The 19,252-nt window shown below is 51.6% G+C and overlaps 1 protein-coding gene across 1 annotated transcript in view; it reads right to left on the bottom strand.

Moving 5' to 3' along the window:
- Positions 1-4,912: 4,912 nt before the first annotated feature.
- EDA (ectodysplasin A) overlaps positions 4,913-19,252 on the bottom strand; it is a 109,062-nt gene continuing 94,722 nt past the window's right edge. Inside the window, exons 4-9 of the mRNA XM_035889407.1 lie at positions 16,500-16,529; positions 12,649-12,828; positions 11,266-11,300; positions 10,805-10,856; positions 7,925-8,040; positions 4,913-5,923 (exon numbers count right to left, since the gene is read on the bottom strand). Coding sequence (XP_035745300.1) covers positions 5,672-5,923; positions 7,925-8,040; positions 10,805-10,856; positions 11,266-11,300; positions 12,649-12,828; positions 16,500-16,529 — 665 coding nt within the window. The 3' untranslated portion in view covers positions 4,913-5,671. The remainder of the gene's footprint in view (positions 5,924-7,924; positions 8,041-10,804; positions 10,857-11,265; positions 11,301-12,648; positions 12,829-16,499; positions 16,530-19,252) is intronic.

A 19,252-nucleotide genomic window follows, 5' to 3' on the forward strand; every position in this document is an offset into this window, starting at 1 on the left:
CCTGCCATCCCACCCCCAAACCCTGGCCCTCAGCACCGCCTCTGCCCGGCTGTTAAATCCCCCCAGGGCTGGGGACTCGACCCCTTCCCTGGGCAGCCCCTTCCAGCCCCTGCCAGCCCCAAGGGGAAGGAATTGTTCCCCATGGCCAACCTCACCCTGCCCTGGCACAACTTGAGGCCGTTTCCCCTCGCCCCATCGTCCCTTCCCTGGGAGCAGAGCCTGACCCCCCTGGCTCCCCCCTCCTCTCAGGCAGTTGTAGGGGGTGATAAGGTCTCTCCCTGTGCCGCCCAGTGCTGACGCGCTCCCTGGGGACACGCTCCCCCCACGCTCCATGGGGTGTTCTGCGAAATGCATGCTTTTTGGGTTTTTGGCTTGCTGTGGCCGATTTCCTTCCCACCCCATGGAGCACCCCCAGCCTGCTGCGCAGTTGCCCAGGGATGCGTTTTGCTGTAGTTTTAGCTGTAGAGCTCTTGCTCTACTCCTAAATGGGTCTGGCAGGAAAAAAAAAATTATATATATATACACACAAAAAAAAAATAAATATAAAAATATATATACGCACACACATACACATGTGGAAGATGAAGCAGCCCAGCTTCTGCTGCTGTTGCACCTCGCCCTCCTGGCAGCCGGCGGTGGCGGGGAGCACTTTGTCACCTCGGGGCTGTGGTTCAGCCTCGAGCCTGACCAACGTCACCAGCCAGCCAGGGCACGCACGGCGGCGGTGCCAGCCAGCCAGGCTCAGCCTGAAGGCCAGGGCTGGTTTTAGGCTGACGCCCTCGCTAACCGCAGTGGACCTGGGCTCCGGCAGCAGCCGGGGCCAGGGCAGCTGCGAGCGAACAGCTCGCCGTTGTTTCTGGAGGCGCGGTGAGGATAGCACATCTGTGCAGATGTGGAATCCTGCAGACTCCGGCCAGGGAAACACTGACCTCTGGATGAACCTTTGCCTCCCGCGTCCCTCATCTCCCATCAGCAGCTGAGCGCGGAGCCCCGAAAGCGGAAGGCGGCGCAGGGGAGGAACCGCACCATGCAAATGCTCCAGCCCCCGGCGTGCCCGGCCCCAGCACCGCCTCGCCTGGGGAACCCCGGCCCTCTCCTCCCTGCATCCCGAATTGCTGGGCACGGGTCTGCACAACGGGCATGGCCGATGAAATCAGCTGAAAAGTCCCTGATGTTGATCAGGGACTTCTGTGGAGAATCCCTGGGCATTTGCATCCCAAGGCTGTGAACTCCCTTTGCAGGAGTGCCCAGCCGAGCGAGCCGGGTGTGGACCGAGAGCCGTCCAAGGCGCCCGGCAAATACCGAGAGGCTTTTTGGGGACGGTGCCGAAGGCAGAGCGAACCGCACAGCGGCATGACCGGGAAGAGCTTTGCTCCTGCGATTCGCAGGGCAGCTCGTGCTTCTCACCGCTCCTGGCCGTCAGGCTGGCTCCCCGGGCTCCAGCGTGGTCTGCAACAGCGATGCCTCCGTTCCCCCAAAGGGTTTCACGTGCGAGGTCTCCAAAGAACGGGAGGAATGAGCTGCAGGACAGAGACTTGGTAGAAAAGGAGATGAAGCCACTTAAAGGGGGTAAAGCCACTTGGCCGATGTCACAGCCGCACCGGTGGGTGACAGACGCTCGCTCCCAGCCGGGGCGCTCCGGAGGTGGAGGAGGATCTGGTTCTCTGTGTACATCAAACCTATACATCTTTCCCAAGAAGTATGGCGACAGCAGCGCTGTTTCCCGTCGCTTTCCCCAACCGCGGAGGGCAGCGGGGAGTCGAAGGCAAAGGCTGAGCAGGGAGCGGTGCCTCTCGCATCGGCTGCGCATCAAATGCTCCCCGAAGGACGGGGCAGCTTTGCCTTTCAGCTGTGTCCCACCACCCAAGCGCACTCCAAGTACTTTCCACAGCGGCTCCTGGTTCGGTTGGGGAAGGAAGTCCCACCCAAAACACCGAGATCAGGAAAAAGCTTTATTTGCAAAGAAAATATTGACAATTTACATAAACTTACATCCTAGTTTATATACATTATGTATATTTTATATACAGATAGTGTCTTGAATAAAGATGTCGAAGCACAAACCAGCATCAGTCTATCACCGTGCAGCTCTAACAGGGAACGGGGGGGAGTCGTGTCCCTTCCCACAACTCCTCTCCCACCCAGCTTTTGGCTTCCTCCCAGCCTGGGCAGGATGAACATGGGTGGGGGTGTGTGTGTGGGGTCAGGCTTCCATGGGTGCAGCCACGAAGCGCAGCTGCAGTTGTCCCTTTGCCCCCAAAGCCTGAGCCAGGACGGGAGCCAGCGCGGGTGCCACCAGCCCGCAGCCAGCGAGGAAGGACTCCCTGTGCCCAACCTCTTACCGGGAAGAGGGGAAGAAACCGAAGGAGCCAAGGCACTTTGCTCATCCCCCTCCCAAGGCAGCTCGGGTGCCCTTTCGTAAGCGCCTGGCGTTGCTCAAGCCAGTGGAAGGACGATGGCAAGACCACAACCGCTTACCTGGGTGAGGAAGGTGCTGGAGGGAAGCAGCCAGGCGGTTTTGGGTACGGAGCCATGACCTAAAGCTTTTCCTGAAGGGAATTCTTCCTTCAGAAGGGGCCCTGAAGACAACAGCCGGCTTCCCTAGCAATCGTCTCCACAGAGAGGAGCTTAGGAGGGAGGAAGGGTTGCAGACGATGCATTATGTATGGATTATCTGCTTGCCACATCCCTGCAGCTGGAGTCCAGCCGAAAGTTGGGCAGCAGAGCCAAGGCACGTAGGTAAGAGCAGAGCCAGCAAGTACCACCGGAGAGGAAGGCTGGCACCCAGGAAGCCACCGGTGACTGCTTTCGTCTCCACCACCTCGGACAGGCAGACGTTTGTCTACAAATGAAGCACCTCTTTCCTTCTCAACCAGACTAGGAACCAAGATACATCAGAATTCAAAGACATCAGAGGGAAAGACTGGAGCAAGGCCCCGTTCCTGCAGGAGTTTGTTAACCCCCCCATACGCATCCTCCTCACGCTCCTCTGAGCTGCTTCCAGGCCTTTTCGGCTCCAGCTAAGGGGAAGAGGCAACAGAGATGGTGGGACACCACCTAGAGAAGCATCACACAGAAGCAGCTATGCTACAGCCTCAGTAACCTGCACTGTAACGCTTCATTGGCGAGACCTCGTCGCTGGAGAGGCCAAAGGGTTTCAAGTATAAAGACCCTCCATGGCTGCTACGGGACTGGGGATCACCCGCTCATCCCAGGGGTGAACACGGCGCTCGGTACCACAGCCACCTGCGGTCAGGTATTCTCCGCTCTCCATCTCCATGTCCAAGTCCAACTCCACGTCTCCAGCTCGGCGACACCCAGCTCACGCTTTGGTGCAAGGTGAGTGTCCGAAAAAGCCTCTTCACACCTTCCATGGCAGGAGCCATCCCTTCTGCTCTCCTCCCGCGTCCCAGGCACGTGCCAGAGGGGAACCTGACAGCGATGCGTGGGGCCTTAACAGAGGGAAGGGATTCTCCCTCTGCCTCCTCCTGCCCGCAGCCACAGTCCATGATCCCAGATCATGCCAGCGGGGGACAAGGAATGCAAACTCCATCTATCTCGCTCCCCCAAGTCACTGCATTATTTATGCTTGCCCCTAAGTCTTGCTGTTTGGGCTGCATTCTAAAGCAATTCTGTTAACGATTTGCTTCATGTTCTCACTATACGCAGCTGTCCTGATTCATTCTTGTCAGAGGAACATGTCCTCCTTAATCCATTTTAAAGGAAATAAACCACAAAGACTAGTGAAGTGCCCCGAAGGCTCTTGCCAGTCCAACATGTTAAGGCTAAAAAGGAGAACATATTGAAAAAGAAATAGCAGGCAATTTTTCATGCAGTCATTTTACAAACTGCACGCCTCCTGTGAATAGCGAGGCTGTAGCCAATGCTGGGTGCCCCCAAGAAATACTTATCTCCCAATAACTGCAATACTTGGCAAGTGAGATCACTCGCTAGGGATGGGGAAAAGCGACGGAGCCAAGAACGCTGCTGGCCAGGGTGGACCCCTCTGCGGTCAGACGGGTCGCTCCAGCACGGTGCTGGGCCACGTCCACTCCCACGTCCCTGCAGGTGACCGGGGCTGAGCCACCTCTGCTTGGCGCCAGAGGTCATCACCAAGACGTCGGTTCGGGACTTGCCCCGTTTGCTACGTAGGCTGAAACTTCACCACCCTCTTTAAACTTCTAAAGAAAAAAACACGCTCCGAAAAGAAATCCAGTTAAAAAACAAAACAAAACCAAACCCCAAGACAACCAAGCACAAACCAAGGCCCGACACAAAAGAGCAATTAGCGCTTCAGCCTCTTCCTCAGCTCGAGCACATCTTATAGCTTCAGGTCTCCCCAGCTGAGGGGAGGTACCGGGCGAGAGTTGCTCAAGAAGCCAAAAGAAACAATAGCGTCCCGGCTCTTCTGCTCGGCACCAGAAATCGAGTTACGACTGGACTCAGCAGGGCTTGGAGAAAAGAAAAAGTGGTGACTTCATGCGGGACCAGGCTTTTTAAAGACAGATTTCCTTTTTTTTTTTTTTTTTTTTGCTACAGACTCCATCACCACTTTTAGGAGCGTTTTTGGTAGAAGGGAGCCAAAAGGAAAGGGGTGGAGGGGAGGAAGGATAAAAACCACATCTAAAAGCAGGAGAGTTGCTACTAAAACAGAAAAAAAAAAAATTAAAAAATTCCTGTTTGAATAATTTTATTCTTAAACATGACAAACTTCTTCAGAGTGTTTTCACAAGTACTTGTGTCTGCTCTACGCGGCTCGGTGAAGCCTGTAGAAATGTGTTCTGGTTTGCAAAATATTAATTAAAAAGACAAAAAAAAAAAACCAAAACAAAAAACAAACCCCAAAACAACCCCCAACAAAACACAAATTGCTGTAACAGCAGCAGTACTTTAAGGCAGCCCCCGTTAGGGCAAGGTATACCTCTGGGGTAATGGCAGGAGCTGAAAGTAGCAGAGGCTCTGGCACCGGGAATCGGCATTTTCTTTGGGACTTTGTGATTTCTGGAACGTGGAGGCAGTTTCCTATCTGCTAATCCCGCTCTCCTAAGGATTCACCTTCCTCTCGCACTTACTGCTGTCGCAGCCTGCTTCCAAGCTCTAGGTAGAGGCACTTGGCCGCCTTTGCTCGCACTCCTGAGGATGAATGTAAACACCACTGACCCTGTCTTATTCACCTCCCTTCGCATCCCGTGGCCGTTCCAGTTCAAACTGGGAAGGCAGAAACCCAGAAGCCCCCTTTCTTGCTTTCCTTAGCGTGCAGAAGCAGGAGTGCCTGGGTAGGACAATTTTGACAGGAGTCTGTCTGTCTTCTCCCGCTACCGCCTGGGATGCTCTTGCTAGTGCAACATAAAAGCAGAGACCCACACCACTCTCAACAAGCCTCGTGTGAAGATCACAGAGCAGAACATCAGTGCAGTAATACTTGAAATACTGAGACAAGGCAGACACAACGGCCTTTCTTCCTCACAATGCTTTTTCAACTAGCTTTTTGATCCAAGTCTCCATGCAAGTCACAGAAGACAATTGTGCTTCCTGCATTCACATATAGGAATAAATAGCTCTGGATCAGTTTTCTTTATGGCCGGATTACAGAACCCCCTGAAATACTGATACGCTTATGAACAGCAGCACTGTGCAGTTCCGTGAGTATCCTTGGACGTGCCAAGTTCATCTAGGATGCTGGCGCATCTCCTAGGCGTATGGCCCCAAAGAAGGTTGTGTGCTTGCTCATGTTGATGGAGATGTCAGCATGGACCATTTTCACAGCAATCTTCTGCCTGGCTTTGAGGAGGCAGACCCCAGCTGTATAGCAGGTATTGAAGTTGGTCTTGCCGGTCTCAATACTCCGAGTGCATTGCAGAAAGGGCTTTTCATCCACCACCACCTCATAGCTGGCAAAATCTGTGAAGTTTATGTAGTATACCTGATGTGAAGCAGGAAGAAGAAAGGTATTAGGGAGTGCATTTGTGCACACGGAACAAGTCCACATTCCTTTCAGTGCGTACACACGTGTTCCCTCCACTAACGATCCCTTCCTTGACCCCGGGACACCTATACTCATGGGAGGTTGACTCGTTCGAGGCAGAGAGAACCCCAAGCCAACCAAACACGAGGAAACTCTGCAATCCACTTCATACTAACACAGGTCTGCAAGCATCCGTGGATCCACGTACCTAAGGCTGAGCTATGAATCCTCGCTCTAGACCCTGCTTACTACAGGAAGAATTACAAACCTGCACAGGCCTAGTCGCAGAAACGTGTAGGCAGTCCTATCTGCTACAAACAGCTTTGCATCCAACAAACAAACAGAAATATTTCAACTGAAGTCCTCTTTCACTTACCTGGCCAGTCCCGCTTTCTGGGTCCCATGAGCCTCCTTTTAGTGTTGACATCAAAAATGCCCTAAGATGTACTGGGAGTTGCCTTCTTTGTAATTGGACTGGAGGTGCTTTCAAAGGCATAGGCTCTTACAGGGAAGACACTCTCCCAACCTCCACAGCTTGGGAGCAAACGACCTCATAGGGTTTGTACTGATTTAGCTCCTAGATCTAGCGCCTAAGTCCCCACTGACCCCGTTACTCGTTACTTAATCTCTCCCACATGCCGATTCTGAAGAACTGCGAGATGCACGAGAAAGACCTGTCCAAAGAGAAGTCAGCCCCAGGGAGCTGCTTCTTCCCGATAGAAGAAAACGCGCCACTTTGGATGCATCCGCTAATTCTTCTTAGAATTAGCCACAGAAGCTACGCAAGGCCGAGTACCCTGCTTCCTTGATGGACTACAAACCACAAGGGCTTCCGAGGCACATCATCGTGGCCAGCATTAGTGTTAAGCACTGGGGAAACAATTAGACTTTGGCCCATGTAGAGTCATTTTTCCTGTCCCCATCCAAAGCAGACACGTCACCAATTCCACGGAAGGGCACCTAACTAGACATCCACAGCCTACTCGGTACGGTCCCAGTGGGGCTGCCAACTGGAGAGAAGCAAATCACGAGCAGGAGGCAATATCAGAAGCCCGGAGCAAGGTGGAAGTTGCTTAATTGTGGTTGTCACACAGAAACCCTCTTGTCTTGCTAAAATCTGCCCCAGAACCTGGACAGTTTTTCAGTCCATAGGTGGGTGGACACCTTGCACACTCTGGAAGTTGGAGAGCTTCATAGCTCGTGCTCCATGCAGTGCAGCCATTCTGTTCAGATATTTGCAAGACACCGGGAGCAGTGTGTTAAGTGACGGTCCATCCCCTGCGTTTTATTTGAATGGGGAGAGGAAACAATGTCTTAATTTGCTGTAAACTGAAACATAATACAGTATTTAATGCTTTGTTTAGCTCTTTTTACAGGAGCAGGTCCGTGCATCCATTGTCAGTACCAACTATCCTGCTTGCACAGGTTGCTGGTGCATCGTGTCGGTCTGAAGCTACACGAGGAGGGTGGAGTTACCTGGGCTGGAGTTTGGCCAAGCCACCCGGGCCGAGAGTCCTATGCTTACAAAGACTGACATGGCTTCGCCAATGGCCACGAGTTGCCAGGGTTTGGGTCTGACATCTCTTTTAAAGCACAGAGCCTAGCGTCCTGCTGGGACCCTTGTTCTGCAAGGAGGTTTAGATGTGCTGGTGAATGACTACTCGGACAATATGGAGGATTAAAAAAAAGGCATTGGTGGCCTGTGGGGTCTGGCTGGGCGTCTGTGCAAGTGTTTCGGTAACTAATCTCTTGCAGCTGGTGTCACGGCGGAACGTGTGACCTTGCACTTCCAAACTCTAACGTCTTCCTCCGACACACATCTCCTAGAGCACGAAGCGGTTAGAAGTACATACAAGTTCTTGGCATTTGCTAGTTGTCTGGAGCCCTCTCGTGGTTCATGCAAGGCTTCCATTGGAACACAAGAATAGGAGTTAGGCCTAGGACCGTACTCACTTCTACCTGACTATAGATGAAGTATGTGCCGTCCACCAGTACCTCCAGCTCCCCACTGCGGGCATGCAGCTTAAACACCTTGGGGTTCATAGTGATGCGAGACCAGTCATTGAGGACTCCACCTGAAAGATCTCAGTATGAGAAAACGGCAGTCACTCAGTACCCGTCAGAATGAAAAGCGCAGGAGCACAGAAATACAGTGACATTGCATCGTTTCATACACAACCGCTGGCACAGACTCGGGTTGAAAAGTCAAGGAACTCGATAAGAAAATCCCAGAATTAAAGGCTACGGTGCATTAGTTGGGGCTCCTCTCTAGACCTCTAATTACACTGTCACCTGCTGGTGGACCCTCATTCTGCTCAGTGCACAGCACCACTGATTTACATCTCTACTCGTCCTCATCATGAGTAGTTCTCCTCATCCTTGAAAGTAGGTGCATGGCCTTTTGTACTGGACTGCGTTCGTCCCCAGTGCTGGGTACAGACCAGCTCGCCTCCTCCTGACACTCAGTTGAGCTTATTACCATATTTGAGTGGTTTTACAGGCCTGAAAACACGTTCCCAGTATCACCCTCGCTCCAGAGCAAAGACGCTCTGGCACATCGATGCAAATCGATGCCAGTACTAGAAGGCGTTTGCTTAATTCACCTGAGAGGCTGGGGGCTGATTTTTCACACTATTTTTGTACGTTCAGCCACAGATCATAGCATCATTTGGTTGGAAAAGACCTTTAAGATCATCGAGCCAACCGTACCTGTCCACTCCTAAGCCACAGATCGCAAACCACTTATTGCAGCTGCGGTTATAAAAGCATTTCTGCAGCTCAGACCCCCCTCCTGAAGAGCATCTGCTTGTGGCCCTCCTAAGAGCTTTGTTACTGGCGATTTGCCCGGTATCGTGGAATAAACTCTGTGGCAGAGGTAGGAACAGGATCCAGTTCTCCAAGAAAGATCCTCCACTGACGTTACCCAGCCTTGGGACCGTTAAACCTCTTCCTCTACTTGCCACCCCACTCATTCCCCTCCCCACACCTCTCTAACCAGCATCCACGCCAAACGGTGTGCTGAAGACTACATCAACAAGCACGTCCTTGAGGACCACGGCAAGGCTAGGCTGAGAACGGTGATTGCTGCCCTTATGGGAACGGGACTACGGCCTGCCTGCCCCCGTCTCCGTGCTGCTGGGCAGGACGGTGTTCTCAGCAGCGGCGTTGTGACCCTCACTTTAAGCCTTGGGATCATCCCTAGAAGAAAACTGGTCCTTGCAGGAAAAGAGACAACAGCATTTTGGGAAAAATAGCATGCGGCTATGAGACTAGGCCATCTCTCAGGACGCATATATACATGGAGGCCAGCTCAGGGTTATGCAATCGATTTTAATTCTGGTATTCCTTGACTTCAACATTCTTGACTTTGTAACTAGCGTTATTTTAACAAATGCTTTGTCATTACATTTCCTAGGTTTTTAAAAGCCAAAACAACAACAAAGTACGAAATTGCATCACGTCACACCACATTAACCCCTAACTGGGGTCCTCAGCACGGTCAGGGGTTCATCCTCATGGTCATGCCCCATCCTCCGGCACTGGAGCCAACAGAATGCCTGACAACATGAGTCGACCTCGGCTCTCCGGGCGGGCCAACGAGCAGGTCCAGAGGACACGCTTCGCTACGAGCCAAGGACAGAGCCGTTCCCTGTAGGTGCTTTGTTTTACCAGATACAACCCTCTTCCCCCCAGCCTTCATCTGCTCCTCAGCTCCCTGCCCCCAGTTGCAAACCAGCCAGGCTGTGGGTTCTGCTGGCTGGCAGCGGGACAGCGTTCATGGCTCCCGGCATCGGATTGTTCCCGAGCAGCGGGGGGGTACCCTCAGAGGGCAATTCCCACTCTTAGGGAGCAGCGTACGCTCTGTAAACATACAGGCTTCCCACTAATAAAGGGATAATTACTTTTTGAACGTAAGCAAACCAGCATCTTTTCCCTCGCATTGTTCTTGGGAACGGCTGGTTTCCTTTTGGTTTTGGGGAGCTTTCCCCCACCCTGCTGTACGTGTACTTCCCTAACCGTGAGAGATTGCGGCTCCCGCAGCTCACGTCTGCTGCAAGAGAGAAATTGCCTTCCAGCAGCAGCGCTGCTCAGCCCTCATCGTCCCACGCATGGGGCAGGAGTTGGTGGGGACCAGCTGTTGGCAAGAGGAGCGGGGAAACTCGAGCAGAAATTGGATGGGGATGCGGGAAGGAAGGAGGAGAGCAAAAGAGCTGCCTGCGGACGTGAAATGGCTCGGCAGGGCTTGGGCTTAAAGGCTGAGAGGCTGTCGGTGGGGGGAGAGACGCAGACGGGACGGTGGAGGCCGCGCGTGCACATGCTGGTGGTGTAAGGCGGGGGGGGGGGGAGTTAGTGGCTGCGCCCCTCTGTGTCCCCAGGCTACAGCGCCTTCCCCTGCCATAAATTATGGGGAAAACTGGAGAAAAACACCGGCTCACGGGGCTGAGATAGGAAAAGGATACGCGGAGGGCTTAAAAAAGGACAGAGTGGGAAAGGCGGCTGGGCACCGAGGGGCTGAGGAGGACGGATGGTAGAAGAGCAGGTTGGAGGAGGCACCTCATGGATCTGGAGGTCAAGGAGAAGGGAGATTCAGCGGGACAGAATTGCTGCGAGGTACAGGACAGAGATAAATGGGAGCGCAGGGGAAACGGGGATGGAGACTCAGCAGAAGGCTCCTCTATAAGGGGGTCTGGGCAAGGCAAATGGGGCTATGGTGGCAGAGGCCATCGGCAGGGCTAATCAGGGACCCGCGCTGTGGGGTGGGCTTAGACCCAGACACGAGGCTACGGAGGGGGCAGGATGGGCTCTTTTCAGTAAGTGCCAATATCATGAGATCCTTACCATTCTTCACTTGGATTGCTGAGCCTTGGCCTTGAAGGTGGACCACAGCTGGCTGCAAACGAGATTACAGGGATTTAAAATTCATGGGAAACACCGCGGCGCTTTGCAGTAACCTGGCAGACCTCCACAGCACTGGTGACCAGTACGGGGGCGCGAGAGCGCCCCGAAATCATTAATGCTTTTCATAAATGAAAAAAGAAGATCAGAGCAGCTGACGACGTGTTTAAGTACTGGAGAAGAGGTCAGAAGGCCAAGCCAGGTTAACAGGGCTTGCTTTTGGGGAAGAAAAAGGGCGAGCTCAGGCAGTCACTCTGCAGAGCTACGATTCAGCCCGCGCGAGAGGGGCTGGGGGTTTTTTTTCACAGCTATACCATGGAACACAACATTAGCAAACGTAGCCAGCAACGTTTACAAAAATCCAGCCAAAGCTGGGCTCTTCCCTTGAAAGAAGATCAACCAACCTGGATGTCTCTGGAGCCGGCCTTGTCTGTGGCACCTGCAAAATGCAATTGCACATCGTTGAAGAGGAAGCTTGAAAGAGCTGCAGTAAACGCTCCTACGAATAAAACTTCTCTTACCCCATTAAATAACCACTAAACCCCCATTTTTGAACCGGAGGAGGACAGTAACGGCAGCATGGCATGCAGCCTAATGTTAAAAAGGACATAAAGAAAGAAAGAGAGTCATCCTACCTCTTCCTATTTTATTTCTGCTTTTCTGCCTCACGTCATCAAAATTCCCCAACGCTATTCAACCAGTTTCTACTAGAAGGAAAAATTGCACAACCCTTTTCCTGCTTGGTAGGGGCCATAAAGCCTCTTGGCTGCAAAGATTACAAGTTTCGCTCTGCACTAACTCAGGTCATTCATTGCATTCAAGCTACGATGCTGAAATCTCTTTTCTCCGAGAGCCAAATCTCAATTAAAGAGGAGACGCCTGTGGGCAGTGCTCTGGAGTGCTAAGGACCTCATGCTGCTCCTGGCCTCTGCTTTGGCAATTCCTGAGATATAAACTGAGAAGTCAACCAAGTTTTCCTTTGAGAGCCATGCCAGCTAGAGGGTAACAGTCCCAATTTCTCTGATGATACGTTTTTTAATACTAGACGGTTCATTTTATATATATAACAAACACCACTGATATGAACTTCCACTCATCTGCATTTTAAAGAGCTATTCAATTCAGGGATTTTAACAAAGTAATTGGCACGTGACCCCATGGAGAAACAATATGGTGCAGATATAAAGGCACAAAGACAAATGAAACCAAGAACTGCAGGAGTTCTATAAAAATATGTTTTTATATTTTCACCTGGCTGGTAGGGGAGGCAAGCTGGTACGGTTCCCGGGCTGGCTCAGCAGCTGGGCTAAGCGTCAGCCTTCCCAGTCCCGATGCAAAGCCAGGCTTTGCGTTGGCTTAAGAGGAATTAATGCAAACACTGAGCTGCTGCTGGCAGGAGCCACCTCGCAGCCGGTTTGCACACACAGAGATCGGTGTCGGACAGACTTCAGCGGGAGGCTGAAAGGCAGCTGAGGCTCCGCAGGGCTTCACTGCTCCTTCCTCTGCACCCTCGTCCGACAGGCACCACCTCGCCCCCAGCACCGCACCCGAAACCCCGCGGGGCTGCAGAACTCCTGCTGCTCCTCCCGTCCCCCCCGCGGGTGCAAGGACGAGCCCAGGAGCACCCGAGTCCTACACAAGGATGCTGCACCATCGCCTTCGGACCCTGCACCGTCCTTGGATGGAAGCCTGGAGCTTTTTTATTTATCGGTACAGCAGCGGTGCCACCGTGGCATCTCCTGCGTCCCCCCGGTGCGCGAGGGCTCTGAGCGGAGAAGGGGACAAACCTGAGGGGCCCTGCAGTCCGGGTGGTCCCTGAGGGCCCGGTGGGCCAGGGGGGCCAGGCGGTCCCATGACGGTTGTGCCGGGAATCCCGGGGATGCCGGGAATGCCGGGAGGACCCTGGGGCCCAGGAGGACCTGGTGGCCCTTGGGGACCATTGGGCCCTGGAGGACCAGCCTTTTTACCTGAAAAATAGAAGGTCAAACGTTAGCTTCTCCACACCCTGAGGATGGGATGGTCTTTTACCTACAGGAAAGCCCCGGGAGTGAGGAAAGCAGGTGGCTCAGTGCTGTCTGGAGGGCAGGGACAAGGAGGAGCACCCAAGCGGCCGGGGTGGGTGTCCTGCAGCTCCACACCGTGAGGACAACGCTGCCGGCAGGAGAGCAGCAGGACACCGCCTTGCAGGCTCCTTCCAGGGTGTGTAATTACATTTAAACGAGGCACGTGGACTCTCGGAGGCCTCCCAGGAGCTGGAGGCTCAGACTGTCTCTGCCCCAGCACTCCGGCCGCAGCCCTCCCCTGCCCACCTGGCTCGTGGCCCGGGGCTGGGAGGTCCCGCAGCCCTCAAGGACAGCACGCCCGAAAGCTGGTCGCGCCCCGTTGGTGAAGTTAGGATGCTCCCTTGGACCAACTCCATGCTGCAGTGCCACACCATGACAGGCAGAGCACTAAAAGGCGAGACGAACCGCTCCACAGCTTCTCCATTTTCTGTTTTTTTGAGGGAAAACAGTTGCAATCTTTTCTACCTGCCGTAGACGTAGACATTACGAATAAACCCTAGGGCTTGATCTCCTGTCTGAGGGAGAGAGGTGCCTCCAGAGGGCAGTTCAGAGCTGAACTTCAGCTCCTCTCCACCAGCTGCCGAGCCCCGGGCGATGCAGGAGGCATCCCCACGAAGCGGCACGTCGCTACGGCGCGGCGAGGATGCTCTTAACACGCACGAAGGACTTGGATGCCACAGCGCCTCGAAATAATGAAACGTGCGGTTTTGGGCTTTGGATGGAGGGGGAAGGGAAGGACCAACCCAATCAGGAGGACGGAAGCACCGGAGAATTGCCGCCATCCCCAAACACATCTCATCGCGCCGTCCCAGGAAGAGAAAGAGCACAACCATGTAAATAAAAGCTCTTACCAGGCACATACACAGCAGACTGAAATAAGGCCTGAAAGGGAAAGCCTGACCCGTGCCCTCACGATTTTCCAGACCCCTGATAGAAATCCATCATCTTTTGATGTAGTTTTTAAAATGCAACTTTGTAACAGCTTTTACGCCAACGAGCTTCATTAACTTAGCAAAATCGCTTCAATTGCTGAAACCAAGTCAGGTTGAAGGACAGAATTAAACACTTTTTTAGATGATGGCAGCAATTAGGATACGAAATAACAGTTATTGGAATGGTTTCCGTGTACATTTATGTACTTCTTTCTCTGCTAAATATCCATTTTTGTCATGGAACAAAACTGTAAGGAAAACCCCATCTATTTTGGTTCGCACAGAAATCGCTAGGCGGCCACGGGCGCGTGGAAATCAGCGTAGGACCACGATGCCCTTCAGGTTCAACGTGCAGAAAACGAAGTTAAAAAGCGAGCACGGGTGGCTGAAGTAATACTGGTACCCCACAAAACTTAAGGGGACAAATCGATCGCGGCGGTATTTCTGCCTGGCTTAACAGCCGCGTCTCCAAATCCCAGTTGGCAACAAGCCAGCCTTCCTCTAATCCGGCCATCCTCCTCCTCCTCCTCCTGGGGTTAACGGCATGCTGTGGGAATCACCATCTTGCATCAAACCCCTTACCCATTTCCCCCCCCGAAGCATGCTTGCTAAATTCTTCTTGTTCGCATCCCCTCCAACCTGGGCCCTCCGAGCAAAGGATCACAGGCAGAAAGTCGGGAATCCTGCTGCTGTCGCTCCTTGCTTTCCTTCCCAGAGGGATACGCACCACAGCTGGTTTAACTAATCCGCCTCAGAAATCTGGTTTGCTACTAAACAAGCCGCTAGTTTAGCAGTAAAACAATTGCACATAATTCTGGTGCCGCACAGGGACACTTATTTTTTGTGCGTTCCCTCTCCTTCAAGCAATTTCAACCGCTTTTCTGCGTTAACGGAACCTCACTTATTAAAGGCACGAGGCAAAAAATAGACCTGCAGTAAGCACAAAGCTCTCGATTCATCCTCTGAGGGGACCCCAGCCCCAGCAGCTCTGCAGGGAGGGTTCCCAGCACCCAAGCCCCCGCGGCTCCATCTCTACCCCCATGCGCTAGGCAGGCTACAAAACTCAGCGCAGGCAGAACTCAAAGCAAGTCTTCCTTGATCACCCTTCACCAAATAATACATTCGAATCCTAAAAAAAAATAATTAAATGTGACGATACCATAAAATTAAACTATTTTATACAGCGCTACAGCTGTGTATAATACAGCTCCGCGAGATCCCCCTGCTACTCCAGAACTGCTACGAATACCGCAGTCATAATTTGTTATTAGTTCGGCTGATTTAACACGGGTTTAGGGTTTCAGAGTTTTGTTAGGACAAACTTCTCAAACATAAAATTTTATGCTGCTTTAGAGGGTAAATACAAGCGAAGTTTCTAACTGTGGCCTGTCTCAACCTCTCAGCCGTCAACATTGAATTTGTATCCAAGGATTAAAAGCGATTTGATGTGCTATTAAAGTAGCCCAGACACGTAAAGCGTGGCTGCTCCTGCTGCCGCAGGTCGTGATGGTGGGCTGGGGCCCCGGCCACGTACCGGCACGCACGGGAAGGTCTCTCGAGGGACACACCAAAGTGCTGACAGCTAACTTCTCTCTTAATTAAATATACATTAGGTGCAATAGGTCATAAGCAGAGAGCTGGCATCGCGCCTGCCAGCGCGTGGCTGCACAGGCTCGGCCACGAGCACAGCTGCACGCCGACGCTCGCACGAGCCCCTCGAGGCGTTGAGCTCCGTGGCTTCGGAGGCAGCACGACCCCGGGTCGCGCACGGTTCTTGCATTTCTCGTGACCTACAACCCGTCGCGAGCATGCACTGCAGTTCTTAAAACGTGCACAGAAGTGTTTTGGTGGTTACGAGGAACAAAAAAGGGGTGACCTGACTGTTTCCCTTTGACTCGCTCAAGTTCCTGGTAGCACGTGAGTGCATGACCATAAGCGTTCCCCAGGAGTCCCACGCAAACAGGGATGGCACCAGACACCCCATGGAAACACAGGGCTACCTCCCAAAGAACCCAAGCCACAACAACTCATCCATAGGCATCTTAAAAAAATACCCAATTACCCATTGCAAACAGCTTGAGGAACATAAGAAGTCGGACAAAATACCTGTGGGCTGACCAACACTCAGAAGGGACACGGAAAACGATACCTCTGGGGTTAATACACAACCAGAAGCGAGATGCAGAGCGTATCTACGTTGATTTTGGTGGGTCTTGAAGGAGACCCCAACCTGCATCGAGATGTGCGGCAGGACAGGGATGAAAGCTAACACTGTTTCGGCAGAGACAGCTTGGCAAACAGCAAGAGGCTCCCGATAGCTGGTACGTCACTCAACTCCACTCAAGTATTTAATCATAGCATCTTCGCAATTACTTCTGTGTCATGTAATTAACTTCCTTGAGCTTTTCAGGAAGGCTTTAACGAGCGCCTATGCTCCCTGCTGGGTCACGCAGTCCTGCCATGGCCATGCGGGAGCAGGAGAGCAACTCGGGGTCTGTGTCGTGGGACCAGGCACCACGTTAATCCCTGCCCTTCCCAGAGAGGGAACATGTCCTTGGTTTTCTCCATCATGTTGGCAACAGAGAATTCATAGCTGGGTAATGCAGGCACAGAAAGGAAAATTAAATTAAAAGTCAAACTTACCTTTTTTCTTGTTTTTAACTGAACTTGGACCTAGAAAGAAAAAAAAAGAAAACTAGTGAAATTCAGTGATGATTTCACCTTGGAGAATCCCCACTGCCACCAACACCCACCGACCCGCAGGGTGCCTCTACGGAGCTGGAACAAAACTGGCAACAAAGCCGAGAAGGTTTTCCGTTTCCTACAAAGAGCTGCTGTGAAGGTGTAACGATTTTACCGGGACCCAGATCTGCTTTACCCTCCCTCAAACCGGCAACCCATGGGCTGGTGTAACACGAGTTTGAGTCAGTTTTGGCGGGCTCTCCAGGAGGGCATCTCTCCACCGTTACTGCAAAGATGAGTTAAGCCAACGTTTGTGGCCAATGGCAAAGCTCAGCTCTTCGACCTTGAGCCAGAGCTTTACTCCCAGGTACCAGCTTAGTTCCAGCTCTGCTGAACACTGCTCAGAGTTTTGCCGTACGCATCCCCTGAAGTCGCTGGTGGAAGCGCGGTGCGTCAAACCTTCAGACAGCAGGAAAAAAAAAAAGCCATTTAAAAAGACGACCCCTGCACAGGAGATTATTTTTCAAGCAGACAACGGATCACAGAATCATAGAATAGTTTAGGTTGGGAGGGACCTTAGAGATCATCTAGTTCCAACACCTTCTGCTAGACCAGGTTGCTCAAAGCCCCATCCAGCCTGGCCTTGAACACTTCCAGGGATGGAGCATCCACAGCTTCCCTGGGCAACCTGTTCCAGTGCCTCACCACTCTCAGAGTGAAGAATTTCTTCCTTATACCTAACCTAAATCTCCCCTCTTTCAGTTTAAAGCCATTACCCCTTGTCCTGTCACTACATGCCCTTGTAAAAAGTCCCTCTCCACCTTTCTTGTAGGTACCGGAAGGCTGCTCTAAGGTCTTCCCGGAGCCTTCTCTTTGGATGCATTTGTGGTCTAGGCAGCCATACATGAATTTTCCCTGTTTGCTTGAAATCTCCAAGCTTACCATTCAAAGCTGACACGTTTTACTCCCTGATGAGGACAGGTTAGAAGAAAGTTAGCGTGGCTCAGCTCTCAGCTCTTGCGAGCCAAATTGTTTAAAAATAATGATAATAAAATACTAAAAAAAATAACAAAAGCAAAGAATTAGTACGAACTGGCTTATTTAAACAATGGGAACACAAGCCTCCCTAGGAAGGAGTGAAAATATTTATAGTGAAACTAAGAAACGACATGACTTTTTAAGTAGAAGCTGAAGTGTGAAACATGTTCCATTGCTGCCTCAAAAATTAATCAGGGGTGGGAATGAACTGCCAAAATCCCCAAATATTCCCTCGCCGTTCATCAGTGCAATCCCTCTAAAATCTGGGTTGAAACACACATCGAAGATGGAAATCACCTTTAACGGAGATAGGCTCATAATGAATGGAAGGTAACGAGGTTGCGTTGAGTCAGCACTGGCAGAGAAGGACAAATTACCAAGGAGTGGGGAGGTGCCCCGTTCCCATGGCTAGATGGGAAGATGAGAGAAGGACCAGAGAACCATGCAGCAACCTCACTGATGCCTTTTCAACAGGAATATGAACGTGCCACCGTTATGCTGTTGGGTCATGGCAAAACTATGGTATTATCTAATTTACAATTTCTGCTAATTTACTATTTTTTTACTAATCCATCCATTCACAGTATTAAAACACATCGATAGGACAAGACGGTCAACGGCGACAATGCCAGTCCCAGTGTCTTGCTGGGGAGCAACACTGAAGCCAAGCGGCAGGTCCACCACCTGCAGATGATCTGCAAAACCTTCCATGTTTGGCAAACACTGACGGGCTCCTCTTTTTGCATAGGTTGCTCAAAGCCCCATCCAGCCTGGCCTTGAACACTTCCAGGGATGGAGCATCCACAGCTTCCCTGGGCAACCTGTTCCAGTGCCTCACCACTCTCAGAGTGAAGAATTTCTTCCTTATACCTAACCTAAATCTCCCCTCTTTCAGTTTAAAGCCATTACCCCTTGTCCTGTCACTACATGCCCTTGTAAAAAGTCCCTCTCCACCTTTCTTGTAGGTACCGGAAGGCTGCTCTAAGGTCTTCCCGGAGCCTTCTCTTTGGATGCATTTGTGGTCTAGGCAGCCATACATGAATTTTCCCTGTTTGCTTGAAATCTCCAAGCTTACCATTCAAAGCTGACACGTTTTACTCCCTGATGAGGACAGGTTAGAAGAAAGTTAGCGTGGCTCAGCTCTCAGCTCTTGCGAGCCAAATTGTTTAAAAATAATGATAATAAAATACTAAAAAAAATAACAAAAGCAAAGAATTAGTACGAACTGGCTTATTTAAACAATGGGAACACAAGCCTCCCTAGGAAGGAGTGAAAATATTTATAGTGAAACTAAGAAACGACATGACTTTTTAAGTAGAAGCTGAAGTGTGAAACATGTTCCATTGCTGCCTCAAAAATTAATCAGGGGTGGGAATGAACTGCCAAAATCCCCAAATATTCCCTCGCCGTTCATCAGTGCAATCCCTCTAAAATCTGGGTTGAAACACACATCGAAGATGGAAATCACCTTTAACGGAGATAGGCTCATAATGAATGGAAGGTAACGAGGTTGCGTTGAGTCAGCACTGGCAGAGAAGGACAAATTACCAAGGAGTGGGGAGGTGCCCCGTTCCCATGGCTAGATGGGAAGATGAGAGAAGGACCAGAGAACCATGCAGCAACCTCACTGATGCCTTTTCAACAGGAATATGAACGTGCCACCGTTATGCTGTTGG

This window comes from Egretta garzetta, unplaced genomic scaffold (assembly GCF_000687185.1).
Source record: "Egretta garzetta isolate BGI_Z169 unplaced genomic scaffold, ASM68718v1 scaffold402, whole genome shotgun sequence".
In the NCBI taxonomy this organism is placed as follows: Eukaryota; Metazoa; Chordata; class Aves; order Pelecaniformes; family Ardeidae; genus Egretta; species Egretta garzetta.